This window comes from Strix uralensis, chromosome 3 (genome assembly GCF_047716275.1).
Source record: "Strix uralensis isolate ZFMK-TIS-50842 chromosome 3, bStrUra1, whole genome shotgun sequence".
Lineage (NCBI taxonomy): Eukaryota > Metazoa > Chordata > Aves > Strigiformes > Strigidae > Strix > Strix uralensis.
This window is the reverse complement of record NC_133974.1, coordinates 51,513,867-51,538,994: the sequence shown is the minus strand read 5'-3', so window position 1 is coordinate 51,538,994 and position 25,128 is coordinate 51,513,867. Positions and strand designations below refer to the sequence as shown.

The following is a 25,128-nucleotide window of genomic DNA, read 5'->3' as shown; positions in this document are numbered from 1 at the left end:
AACGGCCGCCGTCCTGCGGGGCAGCCGGGCCTCGGCCGGTGCCGGGCGAGTCGTTCCAGCGGGGGTCCCCGGCTCCCCTCTCCCTCCCCTTGCCCCCCCACACCAAGCCGCAGGTGGTGGGGCAGCCCCGGGGGAGCCGGCCGCGCCCGCCCCAGGGCCGCGCTCCCCGCGCAGCCGCTGCGGCCGCCCGGCACAAACCGCCCTTCACAGACACGCCGAGTGTCACGCTGGTGCCGTTTATAGTCCCTTAGTGCCCTATCCGCGCACTCACATTTCCCAAACACCTTGCTTGTCGCCTGTGATTTGTATCGTGCTGCCTCGTGGCTGCATCCGATGCAGCAGCTTTCAGGCCAGCTTGGCTGTCACTGAGGAGTTTTGGCAACTGAATGTGCATTTGTCGATGATTTCTAGTTCGTGTTGTTTATCTTTTAAAGCATGGACCATAAAATACTAAGGACAAATATTCCTGGCCAGAGTTACAGCCTATCTGCACATTAGAAGTACAACCACTTTTATGCCTACGAACATACATTTAAACCACAACAGCAAGATACGTTAACGTAAAAGCAGATTTCCCTGAAGATAATACAAAACTAGAGGCTGAATCAGTCCCGTACGTCTGGTGCATGCTTAGCACACAGTAAGCCTGTCCTTGGCAGTATCACCTGAGATACCCACGTGGGCCTCCTGATCGCTCCTCAGGAGAACACCAACCACCTGCCTCCTTTGGTAGGTACCCAACTGTCTTACCCAACCACCTCCATTATGACTACAAAGCTCTTTTGACAGAAAAGCACAATGCAAAACGGGAAAGTCACTGGCACTCGGGAATTGCTGACTGTAACACTTGCCTGTTCGCTGGCTGGCCAGCCATTCCCATGCAAAATATACCCAAAGGTCAGGATGGGGCTTCAAATGTTGCCTGTGGAGTGCATTGTGAAAGAAATAGATACAAAATGTCTGCTCATGGTAAAAGCACAAAACAAATACTTTAACTGACTTTTGTTTTGCAACATCGGAATTCCTATGTCTTATTCTAGAATGACACTTCTGTGCAACATGAGAAAGCGAGCACGAAATTTTCATAGACTATTCATCAACTTTTGTTTATAAAAGTATAGCAAAATGTTGCATCAGGGCACTATAGAACAGTTTGCAAACAAAAGTTGATTATATCCTGAACAGTATTACTAATTTTAAAAATAATATTTATGATCCTGAAAATATTAACAGTGATTGAAGTTATGTTTTAACATGTTCAGCTGTTTTAAAATATGTAGTTGCTCCAGACACATCTTCCGTGCTATATACCTAATTAAGTCATGAACTAAAATGCCAATTTATCACATCTTAAAAGAGCTGTTTTCAGTGCATTTTCTTTCATCTTTCCTTTATTGAGCATTTATTGGTTTTGACTCATTCTAGCATGTTATAGCTATCAACACCTGTGCCCATTTAGGAATGAATTCCCAGTACAAATCATAGTGAATTGAATAGACATCTCAAAGATGCATCACAATTGTTGCAATATTTTTAGAAACTCAAACAAGGAAACAAACAACTTCAGTAAAAGTGATTTAAATAACAAATAAGTTATCCTTATAAACAGCTTATCTCCTTGAGAACAAAGAATAAACAAGGCAACAAGAGACGCTTTTTCTTCCATTATTAACTCAGATCACAATACGAATGGGTGAAATGTCAAGAATAATTGGAGAAAATGACAGCATAATCTTCAGCAAAAACATCTGATTTATTTAAATTGTCACCGTTTTTTTCTTAACCTTGTTATCCAAGGCAGCATAGAAAAACTTCCCATTTGGGTCTATTCTGACATCTTCTACCTAAGTGAATAAACCCTCTGCAATGCTATGAGCCTTCTATACACTGGCAAACTCTGAAGTGCCACCATACACAGCATGGCACACCTCAGGAGCTGAATCTGCATTGGCTGTAAGCACTTGGAAAAAACATGTTTTGGTGTTAACCTAAAAGAACAGGACTTTCAAGTATACTTCTGTAGATTAGCATGGTTAACATCCTGTAACAGATACAGATCCATTCTGTAGTATGTTTGTATACTTCATTCCCTGTACCTGTCCCTTTGCTCACCTCCAAAAATATGACATTGCCACTGTGTAGAAATTAAACTGACACTTGTTCAACCCAGCTGCATTATTAGTCTGCCAGCTAGCCAAAAGTACAGGTTGTCTTTAACAGGAATAGAAATCAGGGGTATAAGAAAACCCCTCCAGAGGCCCCCTCTGGCCTCCAGTGGTATAAACTACACTCCTTTTAGAAATCCTGATGTGCTGAACCCTATGGGGATGTATATGTTCAAGGGTCTTTGGGTCTCTGCCAGACCCTCTCTGAGTTTCTGCAGAAAGAGGGCAAGTTTTACCTGCCTGCAAAGCTCCAAGATAATCCCACCATGGGAAACATCTTTGGCTCTCAAATTTTTTACATAGAACTGACCATTCAGCCTACTCTACAAAAACGGATTTTGTGGCTAGTTTTCATCAACACAGTCTTCATCAAAAGCCATTTTCCTAGGATTATATCAAAACCCTTTGGGGTAAACTTGGTATTAACTTCCTCTATTTTGAGATAATCAAGTATGCCATTAATAGTCTACATTGCTTATAAAGCCTTAGATTAATAAAGCTTCATAAATGTCCCCAGACTTAGGGACTTACAGCCATTTTCACTATCTGCATTTCAGTCAGTTCAAACAGTTAAATGTGTTAGACATTCATTGCAGTTTTCCAGCTACATGGGCACTACTCAGCATCTCTCAGAACACAGAGTTCACAGAAATTAATGCTGTGAGGTGGACATTTTAAATATTAAGGAATCTAGAAGCGTGTTATGAGAATCATCCCTTGTTGAAAGGGCTAATATTGTGTAAAAAGGGAGAAGAGGAATTGAATGCAATAGTCAAATCTGAATACAAATATATATATAAAATGTGGATATTGCAAATTATATTTATAATCCTAATATTTTTATCTGGCAGATAAGTACACAATGCACATATTCAAACACCATGTTTCAAAGCACTGTCAGCTAGTGCAGGGATCAGGAAGTAATTTTTCCACATAAAGCATTGCACAATTTGTTCAATGCCTTGTGGGTTTTGCCTTATCCTGAGTCAGCATTCCCCACAAGTTTTGACAAAATATGCCTGTGTTGAATAAAATGTGTTAACCTGGGCACTTGTCAGAAGGCTGGAAAGTCCTAACTGGATAATGGAGAGATTTCGTTTCCTTTTCAGTTAAATGGGACCTTTTCTTTTAAAAACAAAGAAACAAACAAAAAGCTACTTGAGAGGTATTACTATACCAAATTTAAGAATTAATCATCCATTAATACCTGCTTTCTGTGGGTTCATGCTGTGAGACTCTGGTATTCATCCTGCCACTTGAAGTTATGACAGAAAATCTTTGTGTCATACTTGAATAAATAATGTGTAATAACAAACCCACGAGTACCTAAACTCTTGGTTGTTACTCTAAACGCTTGATTTCTTGCACCTAATCTTTGGACCTACAAACACAGCTGACCTCTCTTCCTCCAGATTTGAAATTTGGCCCAAAGTTCATGTCAGAAACAGAATTAAAACTTGCTTCTCTGAATTTATGATCACCTCTTCTCCTGAGAGAAGCAGCTCTCTAGCAAGCAGAAACAACTACAGATAGTGTAACTCCAGCCTCATGGATCGTAAAAACCATCTGAAACACAATTCAAAATAAACAAATGCATTTTCTGTGGGTTGGAAAGAAACAAGGAGTCTCACAGGACTCTGATTTCCCCCACCTTCACTCCTTCTCTTTGCCTCATTAGCCAGTGTGGCATGCATGCTTTCACATGATGTAAGGGGTGCTAGTCATGAAGCAGGGCATCTTCCCCTTTGTCTTGCAGGTGAGAGGATTTGAATTTGACCTCAGTATAAAAAACAGGGATGGAAGACCACCAAATCACTGTAACCCTACTTACCAATGCTATTGACACATGGGCACTAGTTCACTCCCTGTAGATTGCCTCCATACAGCTCTCCACCATGAGTTATCTCTGTGAGGAAAAGCAGGCAGAACAATAGTGCTAAAATGGTATGCAGTGAGAAAAGCATTCAACTTAAGCCTCACTCTTAGTTATTTACCCAGTGTGAGAACAAGTTATATTCTTGATTCATCATAGGCTCCTCAACTTCCCAAATGTACAATATTAGGCAATTTTTTTGTTTCTTTGGAATAGGTAATGAAATCAGGCTTGGCCAGGAGGCAGACTACATTATACTTAAGACAATACCAGTGCTGTGCCATATTTTCATATTCGCAGTCAGATGTGGCAGCATAGGTTGTGTAACAACAAAAGCTTATCCAGATGCATGCACATGTAATCTCAGTAGAATTAATGAGTTTTTTCTTGCCTTGTTGCAAGACCAGTTTAATAACTAGTACAGTTCAGGTAAGGCTCCCTTTCACTCCCTCGTTGTAAAAATGTCAGCTTCATTTCTCTTTATAAAGTGAATAGTTGGTGGCTATTAGCAGCAGAAAGAAAGGATGTAAGGAAGGTGCGCTTGTAAGGGGGAGAAATAATACTGGAGGAGTGATGAGCAGAAAATTCACAGAAAAGTTACGAAGCAAACCACCTATAGCATGCTGGTTATGTGGATGGTCTATTTTTGTACCTTGGGTTCATCTCTGCTTTCTGATTATCTTTTTAACATAGACAACCGCTACCCACACTTGCCAGATGTTAACTTTGAACCTCTTGGATGTGATTTGTGGACAGCCTGCTATTTTGCCTACTGCCTAGACACAAATTTTTAAGAAAAAAAAATGTAACTGAGTTTTCCTACAGTCTCATTCTACCTGGATAAAGTATTGTGTAGACATAGAACGTGGCGTCACCAGAACCCTCTTTTATGGACTGCACGTGAAAAGTCGCAGCCAGGAGTTATGTCCTGTTGTTACCATATGTTGTTAAAACGTTCTCTAGTTTAAAAAAAATCGGCTAGCTTGCTGCTGCGCTGACTGAATCGCACCGCCGCTGTCTGTTTATGTTCCTGATCGGTGAGACCGCATCAACAGAGGCCTCGGCCTCACCGGGGAGCGCCTGCACCGAGCCACCGAGCCACCCCCTCCCCGCCCCGGGGAGCCCCCGCGCAGCCGGCGGGAGGAGGGCCGAGCCCCACAGAGTGCGTCCGGCCCGGTCCGCTCCGGCCCGGCCCGTCGCACCGCCCGCCTGGCGGGCGGGCCCCAGAGAGCGGTCCCCAGGCCGGCCGCGCCATACCTCCCGCGCCCACCGGGATCCGTAGTTCGGAGGGCAGGCGGCCGCGCCGAGAGTAACGAGCGGGCGGCCCCTCAGGCCTACAAATCCCAGCATGCCTTGCGCGCGGGCGGCGGGCGCATCCGCCAGCGGCGGCGGCGTGGGTGCGCGTTGCCGGGCAGTCAGCTGGCCGCGGGGCGATAAGAGGGCGGGCGGCGCGGGGCGGCGGAGCTCGGTGCTCGCTCGCTTGTTCGCTCGCTCGCTCACCCATTCGCCTCCTGCCGCACTCCGCCATGGCCGAGACGATCGCGGACACCCGGCGGCTGATCAGCAAGCCGCAGAATCTGAACGACGCCTACGGGCCGCCCAGCAACTTCCTGGAGATCGACGTGGGCAACCCGCAGACGGTGGGGGTGGGCCGCGGCCGCTTCACCACCTACGAGATCCGCGTCAAGGTGAGGGCTCGGCCCGGCGGCGGCGGGCGCTGGAGCCCGCCCCGCTCCTGCTCGCCGAGGGGCCGGCCCCGCCGCCCTGGCCCGGGCCGGTGGCGCCCAGCGGGCAGCTCCGCGGGGGACGTGCCCGCACCTCCCGCGGCGGGGCCCGGCGCCTCGGGAGCAAAAATATAAGGTTGGAGAAGGTGAATGCGGAGCCTGTGTGCCGGTGTTGGGCTCCGGCCGGCCCTTATGTAAGCGGCGGGGGTGTCCCCCGGGCCGGGGTGGCGGTGGCGGGCTGCCGCCGCCGTGCCCTTCAGGGCCGGTTCGGCAGGTGGGGCGGCGATGGCTGAGCAGCAGTGGACTTCATCCTCGGCCTGAGCAGGCCCAGCTTCTGCAGCCGACTGGAGCTGATAACTCTCCTGGTCTAGCGGTAGCTGAGACAACACATCTCAGTGAAGATAACCAAAGGGCAACTGCTCTTTCAGCACTGCTGTGCACAATTGCTGTTAAGACTGAAATGTTGCTGTACTCTGAGCAGTTGCTTGTCTGTCTGTAAGTAAATAAAAGAGGGCAGACTCAGCTGTCTGAGGTACAGTAATATGGGTGGATCTGCCCTGAGAAGGAGGTCAAGTTCAGGATTCTAGCAGCCTCAAAAACCTGTAGTGAATGTGTAAATAAGTCTAGTGGGCACATGTGCTGGATCAAAGCTAACTGAAGTGATAAGGTGAGTGTATATGGGGGAGGGCTTCCTCTTTTGTACCTGAAATGTAAATTGAGTGCCTAATAAATAGACCTGTTTCTTGCTGTGTGCTATTAAATACTTTTTCTTAGTAGCACTAGACTCTTTCCTAGCTGTAAGGGCTGTCTTCACTGACTTGACCCAAAGACTAGTAGTCTTAAGCTTCAGGAAAGCTATGTGAAATCATTACGATGTTCCCTGATCTTTCTAGTTTAATAAACAGGGCCTGGAGGAGTAGACAGAAAAATGCAGTATCTGTGGCATCGTCCTTGAATGTGGCTGGTAGGGACTTGAGGCAGGGCACCCTTTTAGTCTGTGCTGTCAGGGATAAGTTGGGTTAAGAAAGATGACTTCTTACAATTTTATCTTTTCTTTTATAACTTGTGTCTGAGTCTACTACCTCATACAGCTTTACTCTGTCACAGCTGATTAAACCTGGTCAGTTATTTCAGGCAGTAATAGAGGGGGAAGAAGCCTCATTCACCCCTTGCACACATTCTCTGCAATATGAGTTCTTTCACTGGGCACCATGGAGTGCACATGCATACCTTCATGGCAAGAGAGGCTTTAGCTGAGGGCTGCTGCCTTGGTTGCTAAAATTCTTCAGACAAGACTGAAATCCTGTGTGGATTTTCTGATACTAAAGGTCTATGTTCTCAGCTTAGTGTAACTTTACTTAAAAAAACAAAATCAACACTTACCTAAAGCTACTAGGAAGGATACTTCCTTAGTTCTGATGCTCCTAAATTGACATGTCCAGTAGCTATTCTCATGTTTCAGGATGTGTCCACAGGGCAGGCAGAATAAACTGAAACAATTGTAGCCTGTGTTTGGTCTCTGTGTGAGGGCAAACTAGAACTTGACAACTTACGTTGTGTTACACTGCCCTTATCAGGACCCTAACTGTCCACCTAGCAGAAAGATGTAACTCTACCTTGCTGGGAAGTGTTTGTGCCTTAAGTTTCTGATGACTTTTCTTTCTCTGAGACTGAGCATTTGGAATTGCTGGAACCAAGGAAGATGATACAAAAGGGACTTAGCCATGATATGGCCTTGGGAATTAGACCAAATTTGCTCAGATTGGAAAATAATTTTTTTTACATCCCCAACTGAATTTCTTCAGGAAGGAATGCAGAAAAACAGCTTTTGAGGTGGATTACTCTTAGCCCATGTGCTGTTTGGGGTAGAAAATTCTGGATTCCTGTTGTAATGAAGACGTAGAAGTGATTTCAGCAAGCATATGCTATGATAGTAGTTACCTTCTATTCTTCCTCTCAGTCCAACTACTATATAAACATTGCATCCTTTACCCTCCTAACTTGCATCTGTGCATGCCTGTATACAGGACTGTTTCTTATAATACATGATCATTGCCTTTCCATTTGCACACTACTGTACCCGTAGTGCATCCGTGCTGTATACATTCATAGCTATGATGAACTGTAAAATTGAGTTTTATGTCTCTGTATGCTAGAAGGTTACAGAGCAGGTAATACAAGTCATGCAGAATTATGTTTGCTGTCTAAACTTGTATCAATTAACTGCTTCTCAGCAGAATACAGACCATGTTGCTAATATGCAAGTTTCAGCATGGGAGAAGAGTTCGAACTTGAATTGCTGTAGTATTGTATTTCTAAAAGGTAGTCCTTGTAGTATAAGCTAGTATAAGCTGCTGCTTCGAGTGTGGCAGACAGGAGCTATCAGCTAGCCTCTGTGGTTTGACAACTGCTTGTGGTCACAGAAAGTAGGAGCTAACATGTGCAGTTTCCCCCAGCAGTGGCAGCTGAACAAACCTGAGGAGATGGAGTGAGTTACCTGGGTCATACCTGGAAAGCTATGTCTTCAACTAACACAACATTATAATGTTAATAGATACAGAAATGGATGGCTTAACTGCTGTCAAGGTCTGGTAAAAGCTATCGGATAGCCTCATGTTATGACTGGAGACCATGCTAAGCCAGAAACATTGCCAGAGGACACTGAGATTCAAGTTTGTGTTGAAGCAATTAAACTTGTATCATTGTCATGGGGTTTGCAAACTCAGTCCAAGGGTAATTCTGTCTTTGCTTTGTCTGAATCTCAAAGTTTGAACTTTTTTTTGGGAAGACTGAGCTTGCTAGCAGACTCCTGAACTGATGTCTGATAAAAATCTTGCAAAAAGTACTTGTGTGAAATATGCAGAGTTCCCCTAAAGCTTCTGTTGGCAAGCTTTCTATTGGTACTGCAGCTGAAGCATATCTGTTACTTGGAAAGCAACAAGTGGAACAACGTCATGCTTTAGTTCTTGTATTGCTGTACTCATCAACTTCTGGTGGAAGTTGGAAAGCCTAATGGGGAACTCACAAGTTTTGGGTAGACTGCTCAACAGTGTAGTACTGGATAAGCAAGTCAATTGTATTTCAGTACTTGGGAAAGTTTTTCACGGTGTGTGTCTCTGGGCAGGCTAGTAGGATGGCTGTGTGTTGTGGTAAATGCATGATACTTTCACAAGCAGTTAAGCTCTCCGAGTGCTGCAGATACAACCTATACAGCACTTCCAGTGGGGCAGCTTACTTCACAGATGGCCAGCTGGCCAAAGTATTGACCTTCTGAGCCTGACCTTGCATTAAATAACATTCTGTTCTTGGCAAACTGGACAAGGTGATGACAGGAAGCTTTCCACTGTAGCAACCAGTATAAGGCACACAACGTGGTGGTATGCTACTACAGTGCAGCTTGGCAACAACAGTCAAATGTCTTGTTCAGTAGTGGTAAATGATAGAAAATGCCATCCTGCAGTGCTAAAATAGCAAATTTGAGTGGGTCATGTTCTTGACAAGGTACTTGAAAATTTGCTTTCCATCAGCAGCATCAGGAAGTGAGTTTGTACCATTATAAGGTATCCTTTGTGTGAAGGCTTAGGGTAAGCTAAGAAGGAGAACAATGCAGTAGGGTATAAAGCTCCAAGTGCTTTTTCTAGTGAAATAAGACTTGATTGAGTAGTCATCTCATCTAGAGGTATATAGATGCTCACAGTATGGCAACTGTGCTGTGATTAAAACTAACATAATCAACTAGGATGCCTGCTAAAGTAATACAACAAACTGCTTCACTGCCCTTACCTCTTGAGGAAAAGTGTGAGCCAACAGTTAAGTTCTCAGTGTAAATATCCTTGCATGCCATATGCTGTTTCTTGGGAGTCTCTACTAGCTGTTCACTTAGGAGCCACTGCCAGAGGGGTGGTGATTCTCTTCTACTTGTTACGCTTTTTCAGGGTGGGCTTGTGCAATGTCAACACTCTTCAACAGGGGCATGTGAATACCTGTTACTATTTATGGGCTGTAAGCCAGTCCTCTCTCTGAATTCCAGGAAGCAAATGTAGAATAAATGACAGTTGTCATATTACTATCCTGCAGCATGTCTGCAGGCCTCAATCCAGTTCCAGGTATCATTAGACTTTTACTGTAGTTGAGACAAATAGTTTTCCTGGCAAGTGTGTCACCAGGAACATCTTTGCACAAATAGATTCTGTGCAACAGCTTCAGTTGCTAAATCCTTTAAGGAGACAAGACTTAAGCTTTACAAGCTAACTTTGATCCCAGCAATTGGTGACACGCTTCTGAGCCATACACCTGCTGCAAAAGCAGTGCCATAGGAGATAAGCACATTGGTTAGAATACTGTCAACAAAGTGTAGAGGAACACAAGAACTTGCTACATTTGGGAAAATATCCCTTTGTTAACACGATTTCATCTGTTACTGTTCCTGTAGAAGTAAAAGTGACTTCTATCCTGCCTGTTTTAGTTGGGTTTGTCACCTAGAGTAGAAGGTTAAATTATCTGTTTATGGTTAGTGAAAACTTGCAGAGAAGTCATTAATATTCAAACTGACAGTTAGAACTAAAATAAAATACCTGATACAGGAGTTACTAGTCCAAGTAGTTAAAGAATTCTTTTTAGTCAAACTGAAGTTAAACAAAAAGCCTTTGTCTTCTGAATTCTATTCTTTAATGTTGAATGGCCTGTTGCCTCTAATCAGTATGATGAAACTCAGCACTAAGGCACACCTTAGCTTCTCAAGGTTCCACAGCTCAGTGGCTTGTCTTGTGGTGTAGAAAGGTAACGCCTTGCTGCTGTGCTTCCAGGTGTTGTGAAATGCATCACTTGGGTGACACCAGTGCTCTTGAAGGCAGCAGTCACCTTTCCTGTATCTTCTGCAGAAAGACTTCTGTAGACCTAAGGAGAGATGCTTGACTACATAGGCCCAGTGTGGGGAAGGAAATGAAGACACAGGCTGTGAAGTGCCTGCAATGTTAAGAATAGTATTGGTTACAAAGGATTGGGGAAGTATATCAAAGTCCTGCTAAACTTCAGCTGTTTTTGAAAGTCTGTTCTCATTTTCATCCATTTTTTTCAAAACCTAGCTTGGATACAGTATTTGCATTTCAGCATATTTATAGTAGTCTGACTTGAGCGACTGACTGATTTGAGTCTGACTTCTGTGATCAAGTCAGAGTAAGATGGTAAATGAACGGAAAGTATAACTTGCCCAGAAAGCATTTGTCTTATGCTATGGTTTTGCAAAGTGGTAGTCTTGATCAGTTGAATGTGTCTTTGAAATGTTCTGTCCTTCAACAGTACCAAATTTCCTGTTCTTCCTGTGTTTGGCAGGGTTTGAAGTTGCAGACTCTTCTCCCACTATGAGAAGAATCAAATCTGCTGGTACACATAGTTGACTTCAGCATTGTTCAGTTTCCTAGTCGGTAAAGCTTGTGGTGGAGTAATGACTAAACACTGACTCAGTGTGGATGTGTTTAGGGATGCATAATCAGCACTAATTCTCTATTTCTCTACTACTGCAAATCTTGCATCACACTGCAAGTATGCTCTAACTGTAGTTAATTGCTCTTCTAATAGCCTATTCTAGACACTGCTGCCAGTTAGATATTTTTAGACTCCTCTTCACCTGAAGTAAATTTTTATTCTTTGACTTTTGTTTTTCTGTTCTACAGCCCAGGTACTGCACCTTTACAAACATTAACTGTTCCATTGATCAGTAATTCAGAAAAGGACATCTGGAAGGCTAAGAACTTCCCAGGAAATTGGCTAGGGAGACAGAAGTGGAATGGCTTGGATGAAAATAATTGAAGTAATAATTGAAGTAAGGGGAGTGGATTTACAAATTTATTACATGTATTTGGTCTGAGCGGCTGATTTTTCTGTAAAGGTTTTTGATTAAACTAGTTTCAAGAACCTAGTCCAAAGGTACTGAACTAGTTTGGCGTTGAGGTCTGTTGCTGTGTAAATAAAGTAACCAAGTCTGAATAGTGCTTCTTATTAGTATATTAGTTTAGCTGGTGACTTGGACTCTTTTTATTTCTGCGCATACAATGCAGGCCTTCATTGTCATGTATTAAGTACAGTGCTGAACAGACCAAATCAAATGGAACAATGACTAATCTTTGTAGGACAGATGGCTGTGATCCAGGTAGGCATGTGATGCCAGAGTATTTTGACACATCTTTATTTTTAGATGATTTGCCAAAAAAAGTGTCAGCTTGAACTTCAGAGCAATCAGGTCTCAACTGTTTTTCATCTGGGGAAATAAATAATGCAGTGTAGATTTATGAGCTTCTAACTGTAGGGGAACTATTCTTTAAAGTTTTTTCACTTGGTAATGCAATGCCAGTTGCATTACTGGAGGCTGTTTTAGCAAGTACATAATCCTGAATGCCCTATGAAGCTATAGCACTAAGTGAAGGGTCTGAAGTTGTTGTAGCTGCTGTAACTTTTTTGATGCGAGAAGGATGGAGAAGCCCTAACCTTCTGGTCAAAGTGTAAAAACCAAATATTTTACCAAATGAAGACAGGTCCATGAACGTATTCCTTCTGTGGCTATTTCTTTAAAATCCAGCTGAAAACTTCTGTCATGGGGTGATCTTCTGGGGCATGTGACAGTATAGTTTGTGTTGGCCAGGAAGCCAATGTTGAAAGTTTAACTATAAGCTAGTGTATAGCAGGTTTACTCTAAAATCCAGAAGAAAATGAAGAAATGAAGCTGTATCTTAAGTGGTTTAAAGCCACCTCTATACCTGGAAATAAAGCTTCAGAGACTATTTCTGTGGGCCTAAGCTACAAATTAATGAACAGGCACTATCAGCCTTTCTGCAGCTGTTAGGTGGCTACTTAAGAATGTGGATGTTGCTGTTCCAATAAAACTGGAGATCTGAAGATAATTTTTTGCTACTTCGTACACTTCTAGCTATTTCTCTGTCTTGTTTCTTGCATGTTTGTGTATTGTAGGGATACTGGACTGTCTCTATCTTGCAAAGCCCATTAAAACTTTTGTTCCTTGTTAAAACCTATTGATTGCAGCAATTCACTGCAATTTTGTTGGCCCCATTTGACCATAGCTGGTAGATGTCAGCTAATGATTCTAGAGCATCAACTTAATGTGATCCCTCTTCAGTCATTCTCAATGAGGAATGAATGGAATGAACATTACAGTAGGCCAAACCAGAGCATATGGCAGTTATACCTTGCAATTGTGTAAAAGTAACAATCCCTTCTCCTCCCAAAAATTATTTGGTATTTCAAAGGAGGCTTTGGCTTGCTAACCGTAAAATAATTATCTAGAGTTACTAATTCTGTCTGGGTGTTGTAAAAACCTTTGCCTGAATGTGTCCTTCTTAAAGTGGGCTCCTGTTTTTACCTTTGGCTTCTGAGCATGGAACCTGAAGAATAAAGAATTACTAAACAATCTGTTTTTCTAGACTTACCCTACTTTGAGCCTTTTGACCATGGCACACTAATTCAGGTGTTCATGATGTTGGTGAACTTGATTAGGTGATGATAGATGCTGCTTGGCAAAAAACCCAGACATCCCTACACTAATTTTCATAGAGCAGCTCTGGGATCAAGGCATTGGACTTGACAAAGGTTAACTCTTGGCTAAAGACTGATAGTCTTTGTTGTTGTGTTGCTGTTAGGATTTCACTGCCTTAGTCATTAAGATGGAAAACATCCTGGCTCCATGTCTCAGTACTGTGAAGTGGGAAGCTCTATAGTTGGTACAGCTGAAGTCAGCATTGTTTAAAGCTTGGGTGTGTACATATGATCAGCTTTTTCAGTGTTCTATTAACTTTAGAATTTTTGCATGTAATGTATCTTCAAGTAGATCTGGATACCAAGTGATAAAAGGGGAGCTCTGCTTTGATCAAAAGGACTGAAACTTAGAAAAATAGCAACCTCTAATCTGACCTTTTACAGTGGGGAAAGAGGTTTTTGTTTTCCTTCAGAAAAAAATCTAAACTTCTGGCAACTGAAGTTTAGAGCATGTTTGCCTTCTTGCTTTTTATAATTGTAGGAAATGGGGAGGTAGCTGCTTAAGTCAAGTCGGGAAGGAAACAGACCACTGGCAAGGTTTATGCAGTAACAGTGGACTGCTGCAGCCAGTTTCTTGTACTAAAGGACAGCAGGCTCTTGCATTAAGAAAACCGTAATACTTTTTTATCCACCCTGAATGCTACTTACTGTAATACCCCAGAGCTTCCATTGGCTGACTGTAAATGTAGCCAAAGGGTGTAGTCTCTTGACAAAGATTACAGCTTGTATGAAGAGGTAGTAAGAAGCTTGAATTTAGCTTCTAAGAGTCAAGGCCGCAAACTTCTATCAAAAGTGAGCTGAGTGCTTTCTTTCACTCTATTTTAATGGAAATAGAGTTGTATCAAGGCTACCATAACCTACTTGAAAAGACAACATCAAAGTAGGTGCTATGGCAACAGTGCAGCTTTATTCTCAGTCACTTAGGAGTGGGAGACATGGGCAATGCAGTGCTGCTGCTGAGTGCTACATTGACAGATGAGGAAATGAATCAAATTTACCTCAAACTATCCTGGACAACTACAGCTGTGGAGTTTCTGCAGTTGTGGGGGTGGACTGGGCTGCAGTGACATTCAGAGTCAATCTTGTGGAGTGTCAGTGTGCTCTTTGAAGGAACCCAACTGCTATTTGCATTCAATTTATACCTGCAAACAAATTTGTAGGAGCAAGTCTGGCTATTCACAAGGTTTTTTCCACTCACTGGATAAATTAATCTAGTCTAGATACAGAACTCTTAAAATTACTTAGAATTCTAAACTGATGTATTTAAAATAAAGTACTGTAGTTTTCCTCCTGCATTTAAGGTAACTTGTATACCAGAACAGCTGCATTGGAGGGCTGTGTATCCCAGGCTGAATGGACAGTATTGACTAGTACTCAAACTACTTGCATTCTGCCTGTGAAAATCTCCTCACTTTTATACATGAACAATTTTTGAACTAACTGGGCATAGCTCAGGGACTGACAGTCTTCTAGCTGTGACTGTTACCTGGTTATCCAAACTACTGTCTTAAGACTGTCATTTGCTGCTGAGGTGAATTGGGAACCTCCTGAGCTTGGGGTTGGACTTGTAGTTTGAATATGTTATAATAACATAAATGTAGCTGAAGAAACACGCTTACTCTGAATACAGGTTTTGCCCTGAAATGTATTAGCAGGCCACCACTGCTTCCCGTTTCCAGTTTGTTGAACCACTAGCCAAATGACTGTAGAAACCTGTTTGGCATATGAGTGGAGGAATGCAGGAGTGACTTAAGGGTCTGGGTTTGTCATCTGCTGTTTAACTATGTAATTTAACTTGTCATCAGTTCTGACAGTGTTTGTTCCAGTGTACTGGCTCGGCCATTAACTCACCCAGCAGAATACAGATGCAGTTTGACAGTAGCCAGAGAAAGCCTAATGCGTGTCTACATATAGTCTGATAGAGAAGCGGTGCTAGACAGAATCTGTCTTGTCTTAGCATCTTCCTATGCTTAGGATTTCGGGCTATGTGGGATTTGTGCAGATGTGGTTTATTCATCCTTCTGGAATAATTCTTTATCTGCAAGTCTGACTTTTGGTTGTCTAATGTCTTGCGTAATGCATAATGCTTTCTGGCTGAGGGCTTGCATTCAAACTGCTAAGAGGCATGATTTTGGATTAGGAAGTTATTGAAAATGTTTTTGATAAAAATGAGAGTAAATATTATACTGTAGAAGAAACAATTGCTGCCAGTAATTATGCTGGAGGAATGAGCTATGCTCCAGGGGCTGTGCCAAACTGGGTCATGAGTTTCATGACAGTAGACTTTGTGGATCAGCAGGCCAGGAAGCTGACACTATAATGCTGAATGAACATGGGAAGAAATGTTTAAAAATGAAACAAGACTAACTTCAGGTTTTGTGCCTTACTCTTATCTCTCTTCCAGTAGGCAAACAAAGCACTAAGTGTTCAGAATAGCTACTGGCACCTCAGTGATTAAACAAGGATAACTCTCAACATAACTTTTTTGATATGCTGTATGGTCTTGAAGTTGATGCTCCAATAGAAATTGAAATCTTCTGTTGACACCTTTGGGTTGTCTCCTTCTGCCAAATTCTTGCCCAGTGATAGCCCATGCTTCAGCAGCTGTCTGGCTTGCTTAATGAAAAACATCTACTACCTCCATCTACCGTGGATAGGACATGCAGAAACTCCTTTCAACTGAAGGAAAGTGGTCTGCCCAGACAGCGTAATAATGAGTGCTGTGGTTTAAGCCTGGCCAGCAGCCAAACACCATGCAGCTACTTGCTCACCTCCCCCTGCCTCAGGGAACAGAGGAGAGAATTGGAGGGGTAAAGGTAAGGAGACTCGTAGGTTGAGATAAACAATTTAACTGAAATAAAATAATAATAAAATAATAGTGATGATAATAATGAGATATAAATGAGTAATGCACAATGTGGTTGCTCACCACCTGTTGACTGATGCCCAGCCCATTCCTGGCTAGTGATCCTAGAGGAGAGAAAATCCCAAAACTGCAATCTCAGAAGTGAGAGCAAACTTCCCAGTCAACCCTCATCTATATACTGAGCATGATGTTGTATGATATGGAATATTCCATTGGCCAACTTGGGTCTGTTGCTCTGGCTGTGTTCCCTCCCAGCTTCTTGTGTACCTGCACTCCAGCAGGACATGAGAAGTTGAAAAGTCCTTGATTTCTTAGCGACAACTGAAAACATCAGTGTATTATTAACATTCTTCTCATACCAAATCCCATACTGAATCCAAAACACAGCACTATTTGAGCTACTAAGAAGAAAAAATTAGCTCTATCCCAGCTGAAACCAGGATGAGAAAGGCACATACAGTAACTTCAGATGTGAATATATAAAAATAGGGACCTATAGATTAACCAGTGTAAAACAGGATTCTCAAAATGCTTTTTTTAAATAGATCAATTTAATTAGATTTAAAAAGATCCTTTCTAACAGCTGCATATCTAAAGAATGATGCTTTATCAGTACTAATTTCTAGAGGAAGGAGAGTTGCTGCTGTTTCTGGATTTTAGGAAGCGTGAGGTTTAGAAGTTGATCTCACCAGGTAGCTCTAATTCATATCCAGACCAAGAGACAGGGGACACACACTTTCCTTTACCATGTAGTTGTCAAGTTGTGACTTGTAAGCCTCTTAAAAGCATGCTAGAAAGCTCCCATTAAATCCAATTTGAACATTTCTAGAGCTTATGATCAAAACTGGAGAAGACTTTTTTTCAATTTGAAGGGAAAACAAGTACTCTAACTGTCCTTTTCTTCAATGTGCTAGCTAGGCTAGCATGTCAAAAGTTCAAAAGGGAATGTAGAAGGTAAAATGAGCTCAATTGGCACTTCTACCCTCACATTGTACCTGTAAGCCTGATAAATTGCTTAGAGATTAACTTTATAGACTTCATGCCCAGAAGCATGAAAAGAGTTCCTGAAGACCTGGGAACTCATTGGTTTTTAGCTGCTTTTATTCAGTTCTAATCCCTCTTGTAAGTAACTTGAGAGGAGAATGGAATATTTTCTGCAGGTGAGAGCCTATATGTTAAATATTGTAAAGGACTTTCTACCCGAGACACTGACAAAGAGTTGATGTTGTAATGTGGAAGGCTGAACTTGGTTAAAAAGCCAATAGCTGAAATCAGAGAAAAATAATCCAGTACTTCTGGGAATCTCCTTCATGCACTCCAGGGGACCTAGCTTTATTCACTCTTGAGTAGAGTATTCTTATCCTCAAGACAAGAGTGTTTGTTTATGAAGCCTGACTTCTGACATAATAGTCTTAAGTGCAATTTTATTTGTAGTTGCTAGTACAATCAAGTGTTTTACCTGGGAAGGAGAGCTTGAATACTTTTAAGTATTTAGCAATAAGAGATTTCATAACAAAATACTGTTTTGTACTTCATAATTTGTAAATTATTGAGACATGGACAGTGGGATTGAGCCTCAGCAAGTTTGCAAACAACACCAAGCTGTGTGGTGCAGTCAACACACTGGAGGGAAGGGAGATGCCATCCAGAGGGACCTGGACAGTCTGGAGAGGTGGGCCTGTGCAAACCTCATGAAGTTGAACAAGGCCAAGTGCAAGGTCCTGCATACAGGTCGAGGCAGTCCCAAGCACAAATACAGGCTGGGCAATGAGTGGATTGAGAGCTGCCCTGAGGAGAAGGACTTGGGAGTAGTAGTGGATGGAAAACTGACTGTGAGCCAGCAATGTGCATTTGCAGCCCAGAAAGCCAACTGTATCCTGGGTTGCATCAAGAGAAGTGTGGCCAGCAGGTTGAGGGAGGTGATTCTCCCCTCTACTTCATGCTCGTGAGACCGCACCTGGAGTCCTGTGTCCAGCTCTGGGGCTCCCAACACAAGAAGGACATGAATCTGTTGGAGTGACTCCAGAGGAGGCCATGAAGATGATCAGGGGGATGGAGCACCTCCCCTATGAGGACAGGCTGAGATAGCTGGGGTTGTTCAGTCTAGAGAAGAGAAGGCTCCAGGGAGACCTTATAGCAGCCTTCCAGTACTTCAAGGGGGCCTACAGGAAAGATGGGGAGGGACTCTTTATCAGGGCGTGTAAGGATAGGATGAAGGGTAATGGTTTTAAACTGAAAGAGGGTAGATTTAGATTAGATGTTAGGAGGAAATTCTTTACTGTGAGGGTGGTGAGACACTGGAACAGGTTGCCCAGAGAAGTTGTGGATGCCCCCTCCCTGGCAGTGTTCAAGGCCAGGTTGGATGGGGCTTTGAGCAACCTGGTCTAGTGGAAGGTGTCCCTGCCTCTGGCAGGGGGTTGGAACTAGGTGATCTTTAAGGTCCCTTCCAACCCAAACCATTCTATGATTCTGAGGTGGCTTACAACTTAAAAAAAAAAAAAAAGCCCAAACCAACCAAACAAAAAAAACCCAACAAAGACACTAGCTGAGAATGATTACTGTGCTTCTGCCAACAGGAAAACTGGGCATAACAGCAGTCCAATGTGACCATCAGCTTCCAGGGTACTCCTCAAGAGTCTTTAAAGGTATATTAAGACAGTTAGTGAATATTCCATCTGACAACAGTAAGCTTTATTCTGTTACTGCTGGCTGTATATGGCAATTACAGACTCTGTCTTGCTTTTTAGTAGGTCATAACTCCTACAGACATTTTTGTAACACTACCTAGTTTGCCATCTCAATGACACTTAAGCTTCAGATTGTGGTCTTGGAGCTTTCCATTCTGGGGATGTCATTAGGAGAGTGCTCTCTCAATGTCTGGTCTTCAAATTACATGCGAGTTGGATTACAACAATGGGATAACACTGCACCCCAAGAATGTACAGAAGTAGTACTGGCTCTCACACAAGTTAGTGCAAGGACATGTATCAGGGTGCTTGGTAGTTAACATGGTCTTGTGCAGCATTATAGCTTGACTCCCATTTGATGTCTCTTTCAAGGGTGTTAGAGTTGCCTGCTGACTCCTAGCCTTGTTCAGGAAAGTTCTGTCTAATCAAGCTCTGCCTGGTTTAACTTGTAGCAAAACAGTCTGATCTCATCAGCACTGAATGTTGTGTTGCATCTCAGCCTTGTTGACTTTGGAGCTCTCCAAACTTGGCAGCTTGTACTCTCAAATCTTCAGCTTTGTCTGTCCTGAATAGATTTTCTGTAGGACTTACTGGGTTTGCTTTTAAAGATATTGGAGGCCATGTTTTATCAGGTGGCAGAAAAGTACAGGAAGCTTGGTTAATGTCCTATGCTGGTACCTGAAACACTCCCTTGAATGCAATAAAAGGAGCCTGTGGATTAAGATGACTTTTTCTCCACCCCACCCCCACCCCCCCCTTTCTTCCTCCCCCTCCAGTTTTGTACATATATTTTGGAAATCCAGCTTCTGAGACAGTAAGAACAGCAGATGCTTGTGCAACCTTAGGAATATCTGCTTAAGTGGCCAGCAAATCTGCTATTCTGCTAGGTGATATGGTGGCAAAATACCAGTAATTAGGATGCCATATAAATAAGGCCCACTGTTAAGCAGTTTGAGGCACAGCTTACTTGTGTAGCTTACAAAGCTTTATCTGTATTTCTGTATCTTGAGTTTCTCAATACTGTTGTTGGTGCTTAAGTGGAACTAATTTGTAACTTAACAGTTTGTTTCTTGCTTCTGCTTATCAAAACTTCTAATTTGTCTAATCAATATGTCCTTGTTTTCAGACAAATCTACCAATCTTCAAATTGAAAGAATCTACAGTCAGAAGAAGATACAGTGACTTTGAATGGCTAAGGAATGAACTAGAAAGGGAAAGCAAGGTAGGTAAAATGAAAGGTAAAGTTTTCATAGACATAAAGAGTAGTGATGCTGAAATGTTATCATTATGTTATAAAGCATATATATCATATAGAGCAGATATTGTGGTTGAAAATGTCCAGAACTAAACCACTGTGTCAGTCTTTCAGCAAACCCCAGTTATACAATGCTAGAGGCTGTTTAATGGTTTTGAGTTAAACTACTTGTAGTCAGTTTACCTCTATGGGCAGATACTGTTCTTCTCTGGTCATGTTTATTACTTCACTAGAGATGTGATTGAGTTCGGTCCTCTAGGAGGAAGAGGTGGCACAGGACATGTATCAACTTGCTTACAGGCTGCACTTAAGGACACTTTTCTAAATCTTTCAGGTTGTGGTACCACCTCTACCAGGAAAAGCTCTTCTCCGTCAGCTCCCCTTCCGAGGAGATGATGGCATATTTGATGATTCCTTTATAGAGGAAAGGAAGCAGGCTCTCGAACAATTCATAAACAAGTAAGTGTTGGGTCTAGTTATCTGGAGACAAACCCAGAACTCGGCTCTGGAAAACTGAATTAAAGCTACTAATCCTCTAACTATGGTAGCTGCATTAGGTTCAGAATAATGACTTTCACATAATCCTGCAGTAGAATATACTAACACTGCTCATCCAGTGTTTAGTTTGGATATCTTAATGCTTACCTGAACAACTGAAATGAATGTTGTTGGTGGTGATAATTTATGCAAATTACTACTAAAATTATAGTGTTCAAAATAGTTCTACTTTTTCATTTCTGAAAAGGTAACCTCCTCTGGGTGAACAATGGAGCTTACAGTGGGCTTACAGCAGTTTACTTTGATTGCAGATGGGAGATATTATCAGCTTGTGTAATGATGCATGTTTTCTCTAATCATGAGAATCTTTCTGAAGATGTAAAAACGCTACCTGAGGTATGCACATATATAGTTTGAAATAGACACTTTGGATTTTGTCACTACCTTTCAAAGAGTAAGCAGAAATTATAGTAACAAAATCTTACGATTCTTTTTCTACCATCTGACACTACTAATCACTCTCTGTATATTGACCTAAAGAGCTACTTTAGTCTCTTTAACAATGTCGATCTAGACGGTGGGTAAGAAGGAATATTGTCAGTTAACCAGCTGCTCTGGTCTCTAGAGCCAGCACTGTTCAGACCAACTAGATTTGGGACTGCTCCCTTTGAAAGTTCAAGCTTGTCAGTTGCCCTAGCATTCTAATCTTGTTCAATAGTAATGCTGTTTAACAGGGACAGAGGATGTCTGAGTGAAGCCAGAACTTACCAGAATCTGCTCATCAGTTACTGTTAGTCATTTCAGGCATGTGTCTTGGAGTTGCGAGTGACTAGCTTACTAAAACTATCTGTTTTGTGCAAGTAAGTGTGACTACATGAAATCTCTTAAGTTTTTCTTCACATAGTTGCTTGTTAGCTCAGTTTAGAGGTATTGTTAATGGTTCTGAGCAGGTAAAATGCTTGACTGCTCTTTCCTCTGTTACAAGACAAGTGGAATGAATTTCCAAGACATTTAGTTTTGCATTTACACTACATGAAGGCAGATGTGCTTATGGTAAGATGGAAAGCGGGGGGTTTTTTAAGGCTGTACAGTCAAGGCAGTCATGACTGTAAAGTACAACTTTTATCCATGCAGGCTTGGGACTCTACATTAAATGCAGAAGACATACACTTACTGAAAGTTTTGTATGCTGAGTCTAGCAATATGTGGGGGAAGGGGGCTGTATGTTCTGAAGCATAGTGAAACAGTCATCTTAACTGGAGTCTCTGAAAAATTCAGTATAACTGACAGAGTGGCCAGTTTGCTTGTATCACTTGTTCAGTCCTATAGCAAGTAATATGTTGATCTTGTGGAAGTGTAAAACTTCTTGGTCAATTTTTTCCTCCTTTGAAACATAAAAGCAGACTGTTAATGTAGATATTCATGTAGTGGCAGACTTGAGTACAGCTGGAACAAGGCTCCTCAGGCACAACTAGGTGTTCAACCTCATCAATTTATTCTAATGGCATGACCGTCTCATCAAACAAGGTACTTTGAACTAGGTAGAAGCTTCAAGGCTTCTACCAAGTATTTTGAGTACTATTGAACTTAGACCTGAAGGTAATTTTTCTCAAACCTGGTCTTTGCTTCTAGAACTAGAGAACAGTCCCTCAGATAACCAGTATCACAGTATCCAAAAAAGATCTTTGTGCACCGAGGCCAGTTCTTGATAACCAGGAGTGTTAAGATCGATGTTGTTGAGAAGCTTACACAGCAGTGTGGCTTACTTAAGCTGGCCCAAGAGAGCTGACTTGCTGGCCCCACCATCAACATTAACTAGAGTGACATTCACAGGGGTGGCTATGTTGCAGTACTCTTGTCTGCCTGAACCTGACTTTGGGATACATGAAAATTCTTGAAGTAGCAGCTGCTATGTGTAAGGGTCACCTTAGTGAAGAATATTGAGGAAAAGTCAATGCAGAGGGAGGTATTCATGTGAAACCAAGAGCTGAATCAGAGAGATCACATCTAGTCTTGCAGTTCAGTCACCAATTTGCAAGCTTTCCTGAAAGGGAGAAGGAATATGCTGCTGCCTCGTCATCTTGTCCTGCATATGTTTCTCTTGAAGTTCAAGGCCAGCAACTTCAGTCTGATGGGGGTAGGAAACTCAAACTAGTTATCCTAGACTGTTTTCCTTGTGAACTAGTGTTTGAGACTGGTGTCCATTTACTAGAACTTGGCAAGATTGATAGGTTTTATAACTGCACTTGAAATAATCTATCAGTGCTGAATAGGAGAGCTCAGAATCATCATTAAAGTACACCCTCAATGACAAGTGAGTAGCAACAAGTGAGTCTGTCCTGTGGTGAAATAAGCACTAATGGATACATTTGGAGAAGATGCACAAAAGTATTTGGAAGTACTGGTGGAGTTGACTGTATTACACGTGTTCAACTAGATAACTTCCATTTAGACTAGAAATGTTCTGACAGGTATGGAGGCTATAAGGCTGACATAAGCTGCCCTAGGGAGGATGGGGGAACTTTCTCTCTTAAAGGAAGAAGCCTGTCTTGATTGACCAAACTGGATATAACTCTTTTCAAACCATACTGCTTTAGGTTTTCATATCTGTAAGTGATCAGCTTCCAGGGATTCTGATTCTCTTGGATTTTTACCAAAAGGCTGCATGGTATTTTAAGGATTTAAATACAATATCTTGTGGCTTTCTGCCAAGCTTGGGAGTGTCTTCAAACTCAATTTCAGATTCTTTACTCTTAAAAGGATGGTGGCTCAGGCTATATGTGGAACAAAATTAAATCTAAGTCTCTTCTAGAGCAGACAAGCTCTGTCTCCTGTGTCTCGTATCTAAAGACATCTGCAATTAACAGAATGGCCAGTACCCTCTGGCTGTGCATCAGTGCTGCTTGTACATGCTAGGAATGGTGACCATGGTATGTCACTGCTCTTAAGGAGTGTCAGCTTTCAGAAGACCTTCACACCCCCTGGTGGAATGAATAAGTCTTTAACTGTGTCTGGACTAACTGCTGTGGAATTAAACTGAGAACTCAGGGGTTAAGCAGCCTTTGGAAGGGTGTCCTGTGTTAAAGGCATCAAGGCCTGTAAAAATACGCTTGGTTTGCTTAACTCTAGATTTCCTAATGCTGGGATGGGCACTTTGATAGTCCCCTCAGTTGCAGGTGACAGATGATATAACATGCTTCCAGATGATCAGAGGTAGCTCAGGCTTCCTATGGACTAACTTCATCTGGGGGAGAATGACAAATCTTGCTGCCAGACATCATTCTAGTCACCAACAGTGAACTGGAAGTGGGATCTATGCTGAAGTGCAGAACCATGGGTTATTGGTATAAAACCTTGCTCTGCTGGCTAGCTGCACGTAGACTCGATTTTTTAGCACTAATGCATGTTTTTTCTTCTCCAGGGTTGCAGGCCACCCACTGGCACAGAACGAACGCTGTCTTCACATGTTCTTACAAGATGAAGTAATAGACAAAAACTATACACCATCCAAAATAAGGCATACTTGAGTTCTGAAACTGTCTTCTCAAACATTAGTGCTTCTTATGCTTGGTTTTAAGAGGTTGTAGTTTGTCTTAGCATGCTGAGGATAAACAGGCACGAAGTCTCCACTAACATCAGTACACTGCTTGGTCTTTGCATATGCTTTATAGCATTAAAGAACTCACTTGTCTTCTAGGTAAATCCCTCTGAATCCTTGATTTAAGAGTATTATATTATGAGACCATCCATCCCTTGCAATGTCTCACAAACCTTTCCACTCTTATTTGCAATGACTTAACAATGTTTACTGACTTGGCCTTACTTGAACTTGCACAGTTGTAGTGTCACGTGTTCACTTGTATTTGACTAAACTGCTATGCTGTTTCTGAGGTAGTCATCTGTCTGAACTTCTGTAGAAAGACTGCTTTATTTCTGATACCCTGTGTGAGATACACTTATGCAATTGTCTTCAAGCTTGTAAAACACTTTATACTGAAGTAATGAGGGAATTATCTTTATATTCTGTAAGAGGAAAAAATCAAATTTATATACTAAAGTAACTTGTCTAAAGTTTTGAAATAAAAGTGAAAATGCACTTCAAATGTTGTGTCACTCTTGACCTTGAGTGGGGTATCTCATGCTTTCTGAGAAGCAGGGACTTGACTATACTAAGTGAACTGGTGTTTCAGCCTTGCTGTGATGCTCTTCTGCAATGTAGTCTTGTGTTACTAACAGCCAGCACTAAATACCCTTAGATGCTGGCACTCACTGCTCAAGTGTTAAAGAACGTATAAAGATACTGAAGGCTGTTCCTGTGTTGTGAAACTGAAGCTGGAACCCCAATCACAGTAGGCAGTCAACAGATCTGTGGCTTCAATAAGTTTGGGAATAGAGTACCTTTCTACTTGGCATGAGAAGCATCAAACTAGCAAGTGAAAATTACACCATCCTATGGAGAAAGGCATGTTCACATAACCTATAATATATTATAACTTCAGTCCTAGATTAAAGTAG

At 42.2% G+C, this 25,128-nt stretch overlaps 1 protein-coding gene across 2 annotated transcripts; it reads left to right on the top strand.

Annotated features, from left to right (window-relative positions):
• Positions 1-5,426: 5,426 nt before the first annotated feature.
• On the top strand, positions 5,427-24,716 carry SNX3 (sorting nexin 3). Of its 2 annotated transcripts, XM_074862233.1 has the most exons (5): positions 5,427-5,726; positions 19,987-20,082; positions 20,450-20,574; positions 20,925-21,009; positions 24,035-24,716. In XM_074862233.1, the coding sequence occupies exons 1-5, from the start codon at positions 5,565-5,567 to the stop codon at positions 24,092-24,094; spliced, it is 528 nt and encodes a 175-aa protein (XP_074718334.1). In that variant the 5' UTR covers positions 5,427-5,564; the 3' UTR covers positions 24,095-24,716. The 2 variants fall into 2 exon arrangements, with proteins under 2 accessions (XP_074718334.1, XP_074718335.1); XM_074862234.1 differs by lacking the exon at positions 20,925-21,009.
• Positions 24,717-25,128: the final 412 nt, after the last annotated feature.